Consider the following 12,113-nt stretch of genomic DNA (forward strand, 5'->3'; position numbering starts at 1 on the left):
GTCTCGTGCAAGAGCACATGGGTGGAAAATATGGAATTTTTTAGCCTTTGCTTCTTATGTGACGGAGATTCTTGTGTCCATGCACAATGAGATGGATGCAAATCATGCAACCATGATTTCTAGGATAAATCATATGATCGCATTTGAGAATGACAACCATCATCATTATGCTAGGTTTTACCAAAAAAATGTGTGACTTCTTGGATCATCATTATGGTAATGATGAACAAGGATGGTATAGGGGTGTAAGACCAAGGCCTATGGGTCATGGAAGAGGATGAAGTGTTGTTGGATGAAGTGTTGAGATATTATGTTGTTGTGTCTTTGATTATCATGTTTTGTGATTCATTTCTTAGAGTAATTCTTTGAGTCTTCATGCATTATTCTTTTTGATTGGTTTATTTTGCTACTAGTTATGTATTGACAATGTTTCTAATTTGTTTGAATTTGTGACAATGGTTTTACTATGTGTATTTCTTTGGATGACAATTATTCAATAATGTTGTGTTTATTTCCATTGTGTATTTTCATGTATGTTGTATATACGTGAGTGCATGTTCATATCTTTGCAAACGCCTTTGTATCCTATATTGTTTATGTGATCTGTTGTATCTATGTGATACTGCTAATAACTTTATTTGTCTCTTTTTCATGTTATCAAAGGTGGAGAAAAATATGAAGCTATGTTGCATACATTCAGGGGGAGCTTTCATGAACACGAAATACATCGTCTCAAGTTTTTCCATCATCAAAAAGGGAGAGTATGTGAGTGCAACTTTCTGTTAGATGTATTTTGTATGATATCAAAACTATGATACTTTAGCTTTTATGTACATTGGACAGTACCATCTAAGTCTACTTGTGCATTTTAGCATTAGGAAGCATGACAACATGTTTGGAATTGGTTTAGAAAAGGTTTTGTGCATCAAAAACTCGTTCTTGTCTGAAAAACATCATACATGTCAACACATACACATTATAGGTCGACCTATAGAAGAATCGACACATATGTTTTATAGGTCGGCTTATGTGTTGCAGTTTTAAAGCATGTGCGCTTTGTTAGATGTGTCGCCTCTACAGGTCAACACATAACATGTACAGGTCGACTCATTGCTTGTACAGATCGACACATGACTTGCATAAGCCAACACATACATTAAAATTCTTGAAAATTTGCATTATTTTCCATTCCTTTTGCTTCATACTTGTTTACATATATATACTTGGTACATGCATCATTTTCTAGTAAGGATTCTAGAGAGTAAAACCTATACGAAACCAGGATTTCAAAGCATTCTTATCATCTTCAACCTCATTTTATCCATAAACACAATCAAACTACACATAATCATTTTTTGATTGGATGCCATCTAGATTAGAGTTGATAACATCCAATTTAGGTTGATTGTATTGTAAATTAGGTTGAGAACTTTAAGGGTTTCAAATTAGAAAACCTAGATGGGGTTTTTCTTCAAGATCATTTAGGGTTTGAAGGTTTTGGGTAAGATTATGAAATTAGGATCCGATCGAGTGAAGTCTTTGATGGGAGGTTCTTGCAAAGGAGTAGCGTGGGACGGTGGATCACATTGGTAAATCTTGGGATTCAACAAGTGCGTGTTTTGGATTTGATCGAGTGAAAGCTTTGAAGAACAAGGGGTTTCTTGCAAAGAAGTAGCGTGAGACGGTGAATCGAAGCAACATTGTTTGGTTACTTGATCAAGCTTTGATCAAGGGAAGAGAAGGTGTCAGAATCAACATCAAACTTGGAGTTTATAAGGTTAGATTGCTACATGTCTCTTGTATTCATACATTTGCAAAGTAAGATATATTACACTATCTATATTCGAGTTCAAATTAAGGTGAAATATACTCATAGCGAGGTCGATTGGGGAACTACCATGTGTATTCTCTCTATCTCTCTTTTATTTTCGGTTTGCAAATTGTTGATTTCATCGATCATACAATCAAATTGTTTGGATAATAATTTTGAACACATTTTGAAATTGGTGTTGTTGAGTTGATCAAAATTCCTTAAGCTATGATTGGGTTTTAAGATCAACAATACCATATAAAATTCTAAACAATATCAATTGTACACTAGGTGTTTGACAAATTGTCTCAATTGATTTTTTCTATGAATTATCATTGGAAGTAGACTATCATTGTTGATTTGTACTTGCTTTTTTGATAGCGGGCTCGGTTCGTAGATTTTAATCCGAGATATTTTCACTTGCTTCCGCGCCATAAAATTTTCAAAACTATTTTTTTGTTAAAGTTTTAACTCGAGATCTGTCCCCCCCCCCCCCTAGATCTAAGTCTATCATCTAACAAGTGGTATCACGAGCTCCGGTTAATTTTGTGCTTAGTATTCATTGATTAGATAATGGCTACCGAACCTAAAGGGGCGTACAATAGAGCATAAATTTTCACCGGAGAAAATCATGGCTATTTGAAAGTTTGTATGTGTATCCATATCAACTCGGTTGATAAGGGTGTATGAGACATCATTATCAATGGTCCTAATCAAATTACAATGAACAATGGTGAAGGTGTCGTCATACCAAAACCGAAAAATCAATAAAATGATAATGATAAGAAATTGTGGTCATATAATTAAAAAGCACAAAACATCCTCATATTCGCACTCAATATTGATGTATTTTATCGTGTTTCCCAATCGTCTAACATATCTAATGTGTATTGTCAATTGTGATTAGTTCTATCTTTTTCTATAATTATTTTTGACAAAAAATTAACAAAATTTACATAATAGAATTAGAAAGTAATTTCAAAAAATAAACAAGTTACCTTTTAACTCTTACATAATAGAATTTAAAAAATTATTGTAAAATTTAAATGTTGTCATTGTTAATGCTATTTTTTATCTTTTCACCACTCTATATTTTTGTAAAGACCATCATATTATTCTTTTCTTTAACCTTTTTTCTACATAGAAAGTTACAATCTATTTTTTAAAATTTAAATCGTAAATGTGAAAGTATGACTCAAAATTTCAAATTATTAAGGGAGAGAATATTTTGGCTCGGTTGATTATTTTTGTTAACACTTTTGATGGGAGGTTTAAGTAGGTTTGTATATCTAGTCTAGAAATATGAGCTATTAAAATTTGAGGATATTATAGACATGTTTCTCGATCGATTTTAGTAGAAAAGAAATAAGAAAGGTTTGGTAATCCCTCACAGGGAAATTTAGGGATGTAAGGGAAGAAATTTTTAGGACTGTTATTTCAAAATTTAGATCATTTTTAAAGGGATTTAAAGGGATTGGAAAATATTTCTAAATAATTTTGATTTGTGTGTTTCATATATTTTAAGTTGAAGAGATTAGATTGAGAAATACTTGATAGAAAATAGGGTTTATTCTTTGAAATTTGGAAGACTATATTTTTTAATTCATTTGTAATTTTTTATGGATAGTGAATAGGAGAGTTGTTCTCCCATATAGTAAACAAATATAATCAAATTAGATAAGCAAATTTTTATGTATACTCATCTTCTATCTTCCTCTTGCTGGTTAATAAATTGGGTGACATTCTTCTTTGCGAATATCAATTTTATTTGAGATCATTTATTTTAGTTTTTATTATTTTTTGTCTCACACATCAGAAAGTTTTGATGTGGTTGATATATTATAATATTTCATTAAAAGTGGCATGAGACAAAGGAGTTAAGTTTACAAGTGAAAACCATAAGTTCTAAATTAAATATTGAGAAGTATTTTGGAGATAATAATTTGGGGTTATAGAAAGAGAAGGTGTGGATAATATTAACTTAATAAAGGTGTGTAGAAGCATTAAAGAGGACATTGATGCATACAAGTCTAACATGAGCAAAGAAGACTACAATGATGGATAAGGCTATAAATGTCACTATCTTGTATCTCGATAATAAAGTTCTAAGAAATGTCACAACGGAAAAGATTATAGATTCAATGTGGACAAAGCTTGAAATTACAAGAGAGAAGTTCTAAGAAAAGTCTTACATTGTTTAGAATCTCGGATTGTTGAATCTATAAATGTGCGAGATCAACCTCACCTTTTGAGCTAACTTTATGATGAATATCCAAACACATACTTAACCTGATATTAGAGTCGGATTAAGGATTGCAGTGTAAGAATTAAACGCATGTCTATGTTTGGCTTTAGGACGGATATTGAAATTGTATTTGAGTTACGGAGTTTTATACAATGTAAATTTTTAAATTTGTTAATGAATAAATATGCGATATCTTCGCCAAAGACTGAAATGTAGAAATTTGAATTTAGGCGTGAGAGTGAATGTTGAAGAAGTTATACGAAACTTAGACAAGTTCAATCTATAAGATAACTTTTGGGGACGAGAAAGATAATTAAAATATAATGTAAAAATAATAACCGTAAACTTTTCGTAGGCAGATAAGATAAAAACATCGAAAATGCATGTTTTATTAAAGGTGTACACAAGTGAGCTTCTATAGCTCTTATCCACACTACAAACAACAAAGTTACATTACAACAAAGTTGCATTACAACACAACTAAGTTGTGGTGACCATACTAGTAGCTACCAACAACATTGCATATCCCACTTATCTTTGCTTTCAGCCATAACCTCAACTCTTTCAAGGAAGAGTATAAGCTGCAAAATTCACAATTCCATAACAATTAGCATGTAGTATTCAATTTTAAAATCGACAAATAAATACGAACAAAAAAGTAGTTAGTTAGTTAGTTACTTACGTCCACACTTGTAACCGATGGGACGAGTAGCAATATTGCAACGTTTCGGGATAGTAACAGCAATTTCAGGGTTAGCACCAGACATTTTAGCAACGTTTGATAACATAACAGCACAAAGACAACTTGGATTCTGACCAAGTTTCTTAACCTGAGCACAACAGCTTTGAGACACATTAGCATCTTCATCAGATGCTGCATTAGCACAAGGTGCAAGCTTAAAAGCTTCATTATCTGGTGTTGTACCCCTTCCACATTCACCAGCACTTTCAACTCCATGAATCCCTAAAACAAGGACAACAACACCAACAAGACACAACAACTTCATAAGACCCTCCATTTTTTCTTCTTCTTAATGTATGTCTAATATTTCTTGTTCTATGTAAAAATACCATGCATTTGATGAGATTTTTATAGTGATAAAGATGTGGTTGGTCTAGTCATCCACGTTAGATTAATGGAACCTGCACTGATACTAATTGGTGAGTTTCTTAGTATATATTTTTATTGCACCACTGAACAATAAAAAGCTTGTGTCGACATAAATTTGTTGTACAATATATATGAAGGTAGGTGGGAATTGTTTTTGTTTTTCATATTTCTTGATATAGTAATTATTTGCGGTATGTATAATGTTGACACTATAGACACTAGCTTTGAAGTAACTTTTAAAGCCAACTACCACAGAACACTAAGTCACACTCACTTAGCTTAATGATGCCCCTAAACTAGCTAGGAGTGCTTTGTTATTGTTTTTAATTAAATGGTTGTTCTATAAATGGTTGTTAATTTAATGAAAGGTTGTGAAATAAGATTATCTTAAGAAAGTTTACCCGTGAAACCTAATGAAATTATTTCAAAAGAGCTTTGAGATAATTCTATAAGTTTTGATTTGATAAAGTTAACCATATAGTACTTATTTAGGTGTTTATGTTAAAAGATGAATTTAAATAAATGTTAATTAAATTGGTGTTGTTTTGGTGGCACACCGATAAAGATTCAATTTTTTGCTTTGAGATATTGGATCGAACTTTAGTATGGTCGAAGGGTAGTTTCTTGGTTCGACAGGACCTTAGCATGTCGTTGAAGTCAGTTCACATGTTGTAGTCAAAGTATGCTAAGATTGTTAGGATGTCGATTTGGGCTTGTTTGTTATGCTCAATTGTTTAAGTTAATTTGTTCTCTAAGTTAACTTGTGTAATGGATATGTGTGTAAAAGTCTATTAGTTTAGTATGTTAGTTTTCTTATAAAAGCATATTAGTCTCTCATCATTGTATAATACAAATCCTAATAAGGGTGAGAGAGGTTATTTGTTATTCTGTAACACTTATGATCTTGTTTCAAAGAGAAAGTAGAGAATAGCAGTTTATAACCAATTTCTTTGTGTTCTTATTGTTTTCTTCTTTTCTACCCTTGTGGGTTTCTTACCGATCAAGAGACCAATTATACTTTGTAATTTCGGCATCGTTTTCACAATAAATTGGTGCGGTGAGCATGGAGAAGATGTCGCCAATAAAGTATGAGATTGAAAAGTTCACCTGAATGAACGATTTCGGTCTGTGGCGCTTGAAAATGAAAGCCCTACTAGTTTAGTAGGATTATTTAGAAGCGTTGAAGAGAGCCGCAGCCATGGATGATCCGTTAATGGATAAAGAAAAATTAACTACGGTAGAGAAATCCCACAACACCGTCTTATTGAGCCTTGGTGATAAGGTTCTTCAACGGGTTTCGAAGGAGACGGCGGCGTCGGGTCTTTTGGGAGAAACTCGAAAGTTTGTACATGACCAAATCATTTGTTAATCGTCTCTACCTAAAGCAAGCTATATATTCATTCAAGATGAGTGAAGACAAAGTTCTGGATGAGCAGTTGGATATGTTCAACAAGCTGACTCTTGATCTTGAAAATATCGATGTAAAAGTCGAGGATGAAGATCAAACATTTTTATTGTTGTGTGTTTTGCCCATAACACATGCTCACTTCAAAGAAACTCTCTTGTATGGAAGAAAGTCTATTACCTTTGAAGAAGTTCAATCAGCCTGGTACTCTAAGGATTTGAAAGAACGAAAGGAGCATAGGTCATCTTCGACTGGTGAAAGACTGTCAATTAAGGGGAAATTCACAAAGAGAGATGGTAAGTTCGACAAGAAGAAGGGTAAAAGTCAGCATAAGTCTTATAATGGTAATGCATCTGGTATTCGATGTTATCACTGTTAGAAGGAAGGTCATACAAGAAAAGTGTGCCCTGAACGCTTGAAAGATCATGAAGGTAAGGATAATGGCAACGTAAGCATTGTTCAAGATGATTTTGACTCATATGATGTTCTTGTGGTTTCAAGCGGCGACTCAAGTAAAAAGTGGATTATGGATTCAGGTTGCACTTGGCACATGACTCCAAACAAAGACTTGTTCGAGGAACTATGTGATCAAGATGGTGGATCTGTATTGCTTGGAAACAATAAAGCTTGCAAGATTGCGGGTGTTGGATCTGTGAGATTCAAGTTACATGATGAGTCAATAAGGTTGTTGGCTGAAGTCATGTATGTACCTGATTTAAAGAGAAATTTGATTTCTCTTGGTGAACTCGACAAGAAAGGGTATATTTTCCAAGGAGAGAAAAGTATTCTAAAATTCATGAAGGGTTCGAAGGAAGTCTTAAGAGGCGTGAAGAAACAATGCTTGTATACCCTTGAGGCTGAAGTTGTCAGTAGTTTTTCAGATGTTGCATCCATGAAATCTTTTTCGAAGACAGAAACTTGGCACATGAGATTGGGCCATGTCAGTGAAAGGGGTCTGGTCAAATTGGGGAAACAAAATCTAATTGGTGGAAAAAAAATTGAAAAGTTGAAGTTTTGTGAACCCTGTGTACTTGAAAAATCTTGTAGAGTGAAGTTCAATAAAGGAAAACAAAGAACACATGGATCCCTTTATTACATCCATGTCGATCTTTGGGGGCCTGTGAGGTGTCCATCACATTCAGTTGCAAGGCATTTTCTATCCATAGTTGATTATTATTCCAGAAAATTGTGGGTATTCATCTAGAAGACTAATGATGAAACTTTTGAGAACTTCAACAGTTGGAAGACTCTGGTCGTAAATCAGACTGACAGGAAGGTCAAGAGGTTGAGAACCGACAATGGCCTTGAATTTTGCAATGAGACGTTCAGCAGTTTTTGTGCATCCTCTGATATTACAAGGCACAAAACTACTTCAGGTACTCCCCAATAAAATGGTTTAGTTGAAAGGTTTAATCGAACCATTTTAGAAAGAGTTAGATGCATGTTGACTAGTGTTGGGTTAAAGAAGGTGTTTTGGGCAGAGGCTGTTTGGACAGTGATATATCTGATAAACGGATGTCCTTTGACTGCATTAGATATGAAGATACCTAAATAAATTTGGTCATGACATCCACCAGATCTCGACAAACTTAGAGTATTTGGCTACATAGCCTATGCTTATATTAGGCAGGACAAGGTCGAATCTAGAGCTCTGAGATGCATGTTCATGGGATACCCTGAAGGATATGGAACAAGAAAATTGATGGCGTTAGTCTAAGTGCACAGATATTTGAAGATGATATGGAACAAGAAGAGATTCATGTTGAGGTGAAGCATGTTGATGCTGAATTGTGTATCCCATATCAAGTTGAAGAAGAAGCACAAGATGTTGAAGATACTGTGGAAGATGAGAAAACTGTCGATGACTACCTGTTGGTAAAAGATATGCCTAGAAGAGTCATCAAGCCACATCAAAGACTTGAGTATGCATATCTCATAGCATATTCCTTAATCTCTGCAAGTGAGGTTCTAGATGAAGAACCTATGTAAAGACAAAGTGTCATACAACATACGATATACATACGATATCAAGTTTCGATGATGACAAAAGACCATCATGCACGTCTACAAACAAATGCAACACATTAGCCACCATATCCTTTGTTACGTTTTTTCTAAATATGTTATAATCATTAAAAGCATGTGGACAAAGTGTGATCATGACAAAATGCATGAAAAATCACAAAACACTTGTTTTTGCAGATTTGAAGGCTTTGAGTCGACCATAGGGGTCAGCTCAAAGCTCACGGGTCAGCGCGAAGCTCAGCCCAAACTGGAGGATGGTCAGCGCAAAACTGCTTGCGTCGACCATAGGGTTGGCGCATAGCTCACGGGTCGGCGCATAAACCCCTTGCGTCGACCAAGACGTCGGCGCATGACATAGTGATGTTGTCCACGGCTCAGCGCATGGAACGATAGGTCGACCATAGGGGTCGGCGCATCACTCACGGCTCAGCGCACGCCGACCTATGGTCGACCGCTCGCGCGCAATCTCAGTTTTCTGAGTTATTTCAAATGTTTAAAATTCTGTTATGTTTGTTTGGTTTTGTCTGTTACTATAAATACAAGTCAAAACACTTGTATCAACCAACATTTGTCAATTTGTATTCAAGTGTTCAAGGAAACAAGAAAGAGTGAAAAAGGTGTCAAAGATTCATCATCTTCATCTTCAACAGTTCACAATACATCAACTGCACACAATAACTTTTGATGTGATTCGTGATAAATTGAAGGTGATAAGGTTCGTAGCAGCGATTGGAGAATCGGGTTCGAGTTGAAGTCTTGGCAGGTTCTTTCTTGAATAAAACCATTAGGGTTTTATCCTCCAATACCGGTTCGTGTTTTTTGGGGGTTTTTGGACGAATTGCTTCATTAACATTCAGCTGAGCGAAGGTGACTGATAAGAGAACGTCTTCATCAGTCTAGTAGCGGATTCGGTGTTTGTGTAGTGAAGGATTCGGGTTTGATTCGTTCGTGTTCGTGATCAGCCGGGCCAAGGGATTGAAGAACGGAAGGTTCCTCAACGAGTGGCAGGAAACGGAGGTCTAGCATCAACGATCAAAGGTCTTGATTCATCTTGAATCAAGGAGCAAGGATAAGAAGTATCATTCAACACAGTGGAAGTTCTGTTGTTTACATACTTTGCAATCCTTGTAAAAACGATTAAATCTTACAGGTGATAGCTAATCTATATCTCAATTCTAATTTTAGAATTGAGGGCAGACGTACCCCGAAGCGAGGACGGCGGGGGAACTGCCTCATCAAATCTGCGTCTTCTTTAATTTTCTGCATAATCTGTTTTTCAGCTTAAAATTTAAGTGATTTTAGTTTAAGCAATTTTTTACCAAACGTTGATATAAGTTGAGTAAGTGATTAAAACTGCTGTTTGAATACTAAGTACAATAATATATTGTACTAGGATAAATTGATTTACTTACTCAACTCAATTATCACTTGGGGTGTTTATGCACACCAAGTGTTTGTAAATTTGCTTAAGCCAAAGTTGTCTTAAGTTTGTATCAGTTTAAATTTGGTATTTTGATTCATTGGAACTAGGTTTGCTAGTAAGTGAATTATTTCATTGATTGTGCAATAATTGTAGTGACTTGTATTCCAATTCATCTATTATCCATTAGCTTAACGCATATCCGGTTTTCCAATAACGGTTCGTTTTAGACTAAATTTTCCTCGGCCGCTTCCGCACCTAAAACAATTTTTAAAAACAATTTTTCTTTTAAATTGGTAGCGCCGACTCAAGTTTTTAATTGGGATCTATTCAACCCCCCCCCCCCCCCCTTCTAGATCCGTGCCATAGTCTAACAACCTAGAGACTATAAGGAAGTTATGAGGATTTGAAATAAGACTAAATGGCTGAAGACCATGGATGATGAGATGAAGTCTCTTCATGATAACCACACTTGGGAGCTGATCAAGAAACCCACTGGATCTAGGTTAGTCAGTTGTAAGTGGATTTTCAAAGTTAAGGAATGAATCAAATGAGTGATGTCGAAGAGATACAAGGCAAGATTGGTCGCAAGGGGTTTCACTCAGAAAGAATGTGTCGACTTTAATGATGTGTTCTCTCTTGTTGTGAAGCACATGTCCATTTGAATATTATTTGCCATAGTGGCACAGTTTGACATAGAAATAGTACAAATGGATGAGAAGATTGCTTTCTTGTATGGAGATCTAGATGAAACAATCCTGATGAGGCAACCTGAAGGGTTTGCAGAAAAAGGTAAGGAATATTATGTGTGCAAGCTGAATAGATCTTTATATGGACTGAAACAATCTCCTCGACAGTGGAATAGGAGATTCGACAAGTTCATGGCACACATAGGTTTCATTAGAAGTCAGTTCGACCATTGTGTTTACTTTAGATTTCGACCTGGAAATTCATTTTTTATTTTGTTGCTTTATGTGGATGATATTCTCATAGCGAGCAACAATGTCGAGGATGTAATAAAGGTGAAGGTTGAACTCAATAAGGAGTTTGATATGAAGGATCTGAGAGCAGTATCCAGGATTCTTGGGATTGACATTCGAAGAGATAGAAAACAGTCAAAATTATGCTTATCTCAAGAGACATACCTACGTAAGATTATCGATAAGTTTGGTATGTCGAATTCAAAGCCTATTGTAACTTCGTCAAACCTTTAATTCAAGTTGAGTACAGATCAATGTCCTAGTACTAAGGTTGAAAGACCTTATATGAATAACATCTTATATGCTAACAGAGTAGGTTCTTTGATGTATCTTATGGTCTGTACTAGACCTGACATAGCATATGTAGTAAGTCTTGCAAGCAGATACATGGTGAATCCTGGAAAGACTCACTGGCAAGCATTGAAGTGGATTTTAAGGTACATAAATGGGTATCTGAAAAGAGTCCTGATTTATGGTGGAGCATGCGGTGAAAATAGTAAAGCAGAAATCGAAGGGTATGTCGACTCTGATTATGCAGGTTGTATAGATTCTAGAAAATCTATTTCTGGATATGTGTTCACTATGTTTAGCACAACAATCAGTTGGAAAGCAACGCTTTAGAAGATTGTTTCCTTATCAACCACTGAAGCGGAATATATCGCCCTCACTGAACCTGTGAAAGAAGCATTGTAGCTTGAAGGTTTTGCTAAGGAACTAAAATTATTAAACGTGATAGTCAAACTGCTATACACCTGTCAAAGAATTTAGCCTATTATGAGCAAACCAAGTACATCGATGTGAGGTTGCATTTTGTCAGAGGGGTAATCGAGCATGGAGAAGTCCAAGTGCTTAAGGTTTCGACAGATCACAATATTGTTGATATGATCACCAATACATTACCAAGTTGCAAGTTTTTCCACTGTATGTAGTTGATAAAGCTACATGAAGAAAGCTAGTTTGTCCCCTTGATGGTCGAAGGGTAGCTTCTTGGTTCGACAATTCGACAGGACTTTAGCATACCGTCGAAGTCTGTTCACATGTTGTAGTTGAAGTATGATAGGATTGTTAGCATGTTGAATTGGGCTTGTTTATTATGCTCAATTGTTTAAGTTAGCTT

At 35.3% G+C, this 12,113-nt stretch overlaps 1 protein-coding gene across 2 annotated transcripts in view; it reads right to left on the reverse strand.

Annotated features, from left to right (window-relative positions):
• Nucleotides 1-5,129, reverse strand: part of LOC127127535 (non-specific lipid transfer protein GPI-anchored 5) — an 82,157-nt gene extending 77,028 nt beyond the window's left edge. Inside the window, exons 1-2 of one of the 2 annotated variants that reach the window (XR_007805368.1) lie at nucleotides 4,738-5,129; nucleotides 4,538-4,636 (exon numbers count right to left, since the gene is read on the reverse strand). Coding sequence is in view for 1 of the 2 variants with exons in the window: in XM_051056738.1 (XP_050912695.1) it covers nucleotides 4,620-4,636; nucleotides 4,738-5,074 (354 nt within the window). In the remaining variant the exon portion in view is untranslated. Of the gene's footprint in view, nucleotides 1-4,415; nucleotides 4,637-4,737 lie in introns of those variants that run through there. The other variant, XM_051056738.1, reaches the window with a different exon arrangement.
• Nucleotides 5,130-12,113: the final 6,984 nt, after the last annotated feature.

This window comes from Lathyrus oleraceus, chromosome 3 (genome assembly GCF_024323335.1).
Source record: "Lathyrus oleraceus cultivar Zhongwan6 chromosome 3, CAAS_Psat_ZW6_1.0, whole genome shotgun sequence".
NCBI lineage: Eukaryota > Viridiplantae > Streptophyta > Magnoliopsida > Fabales > Fabaceae > Lathyrus > Lathyrus oleraceus.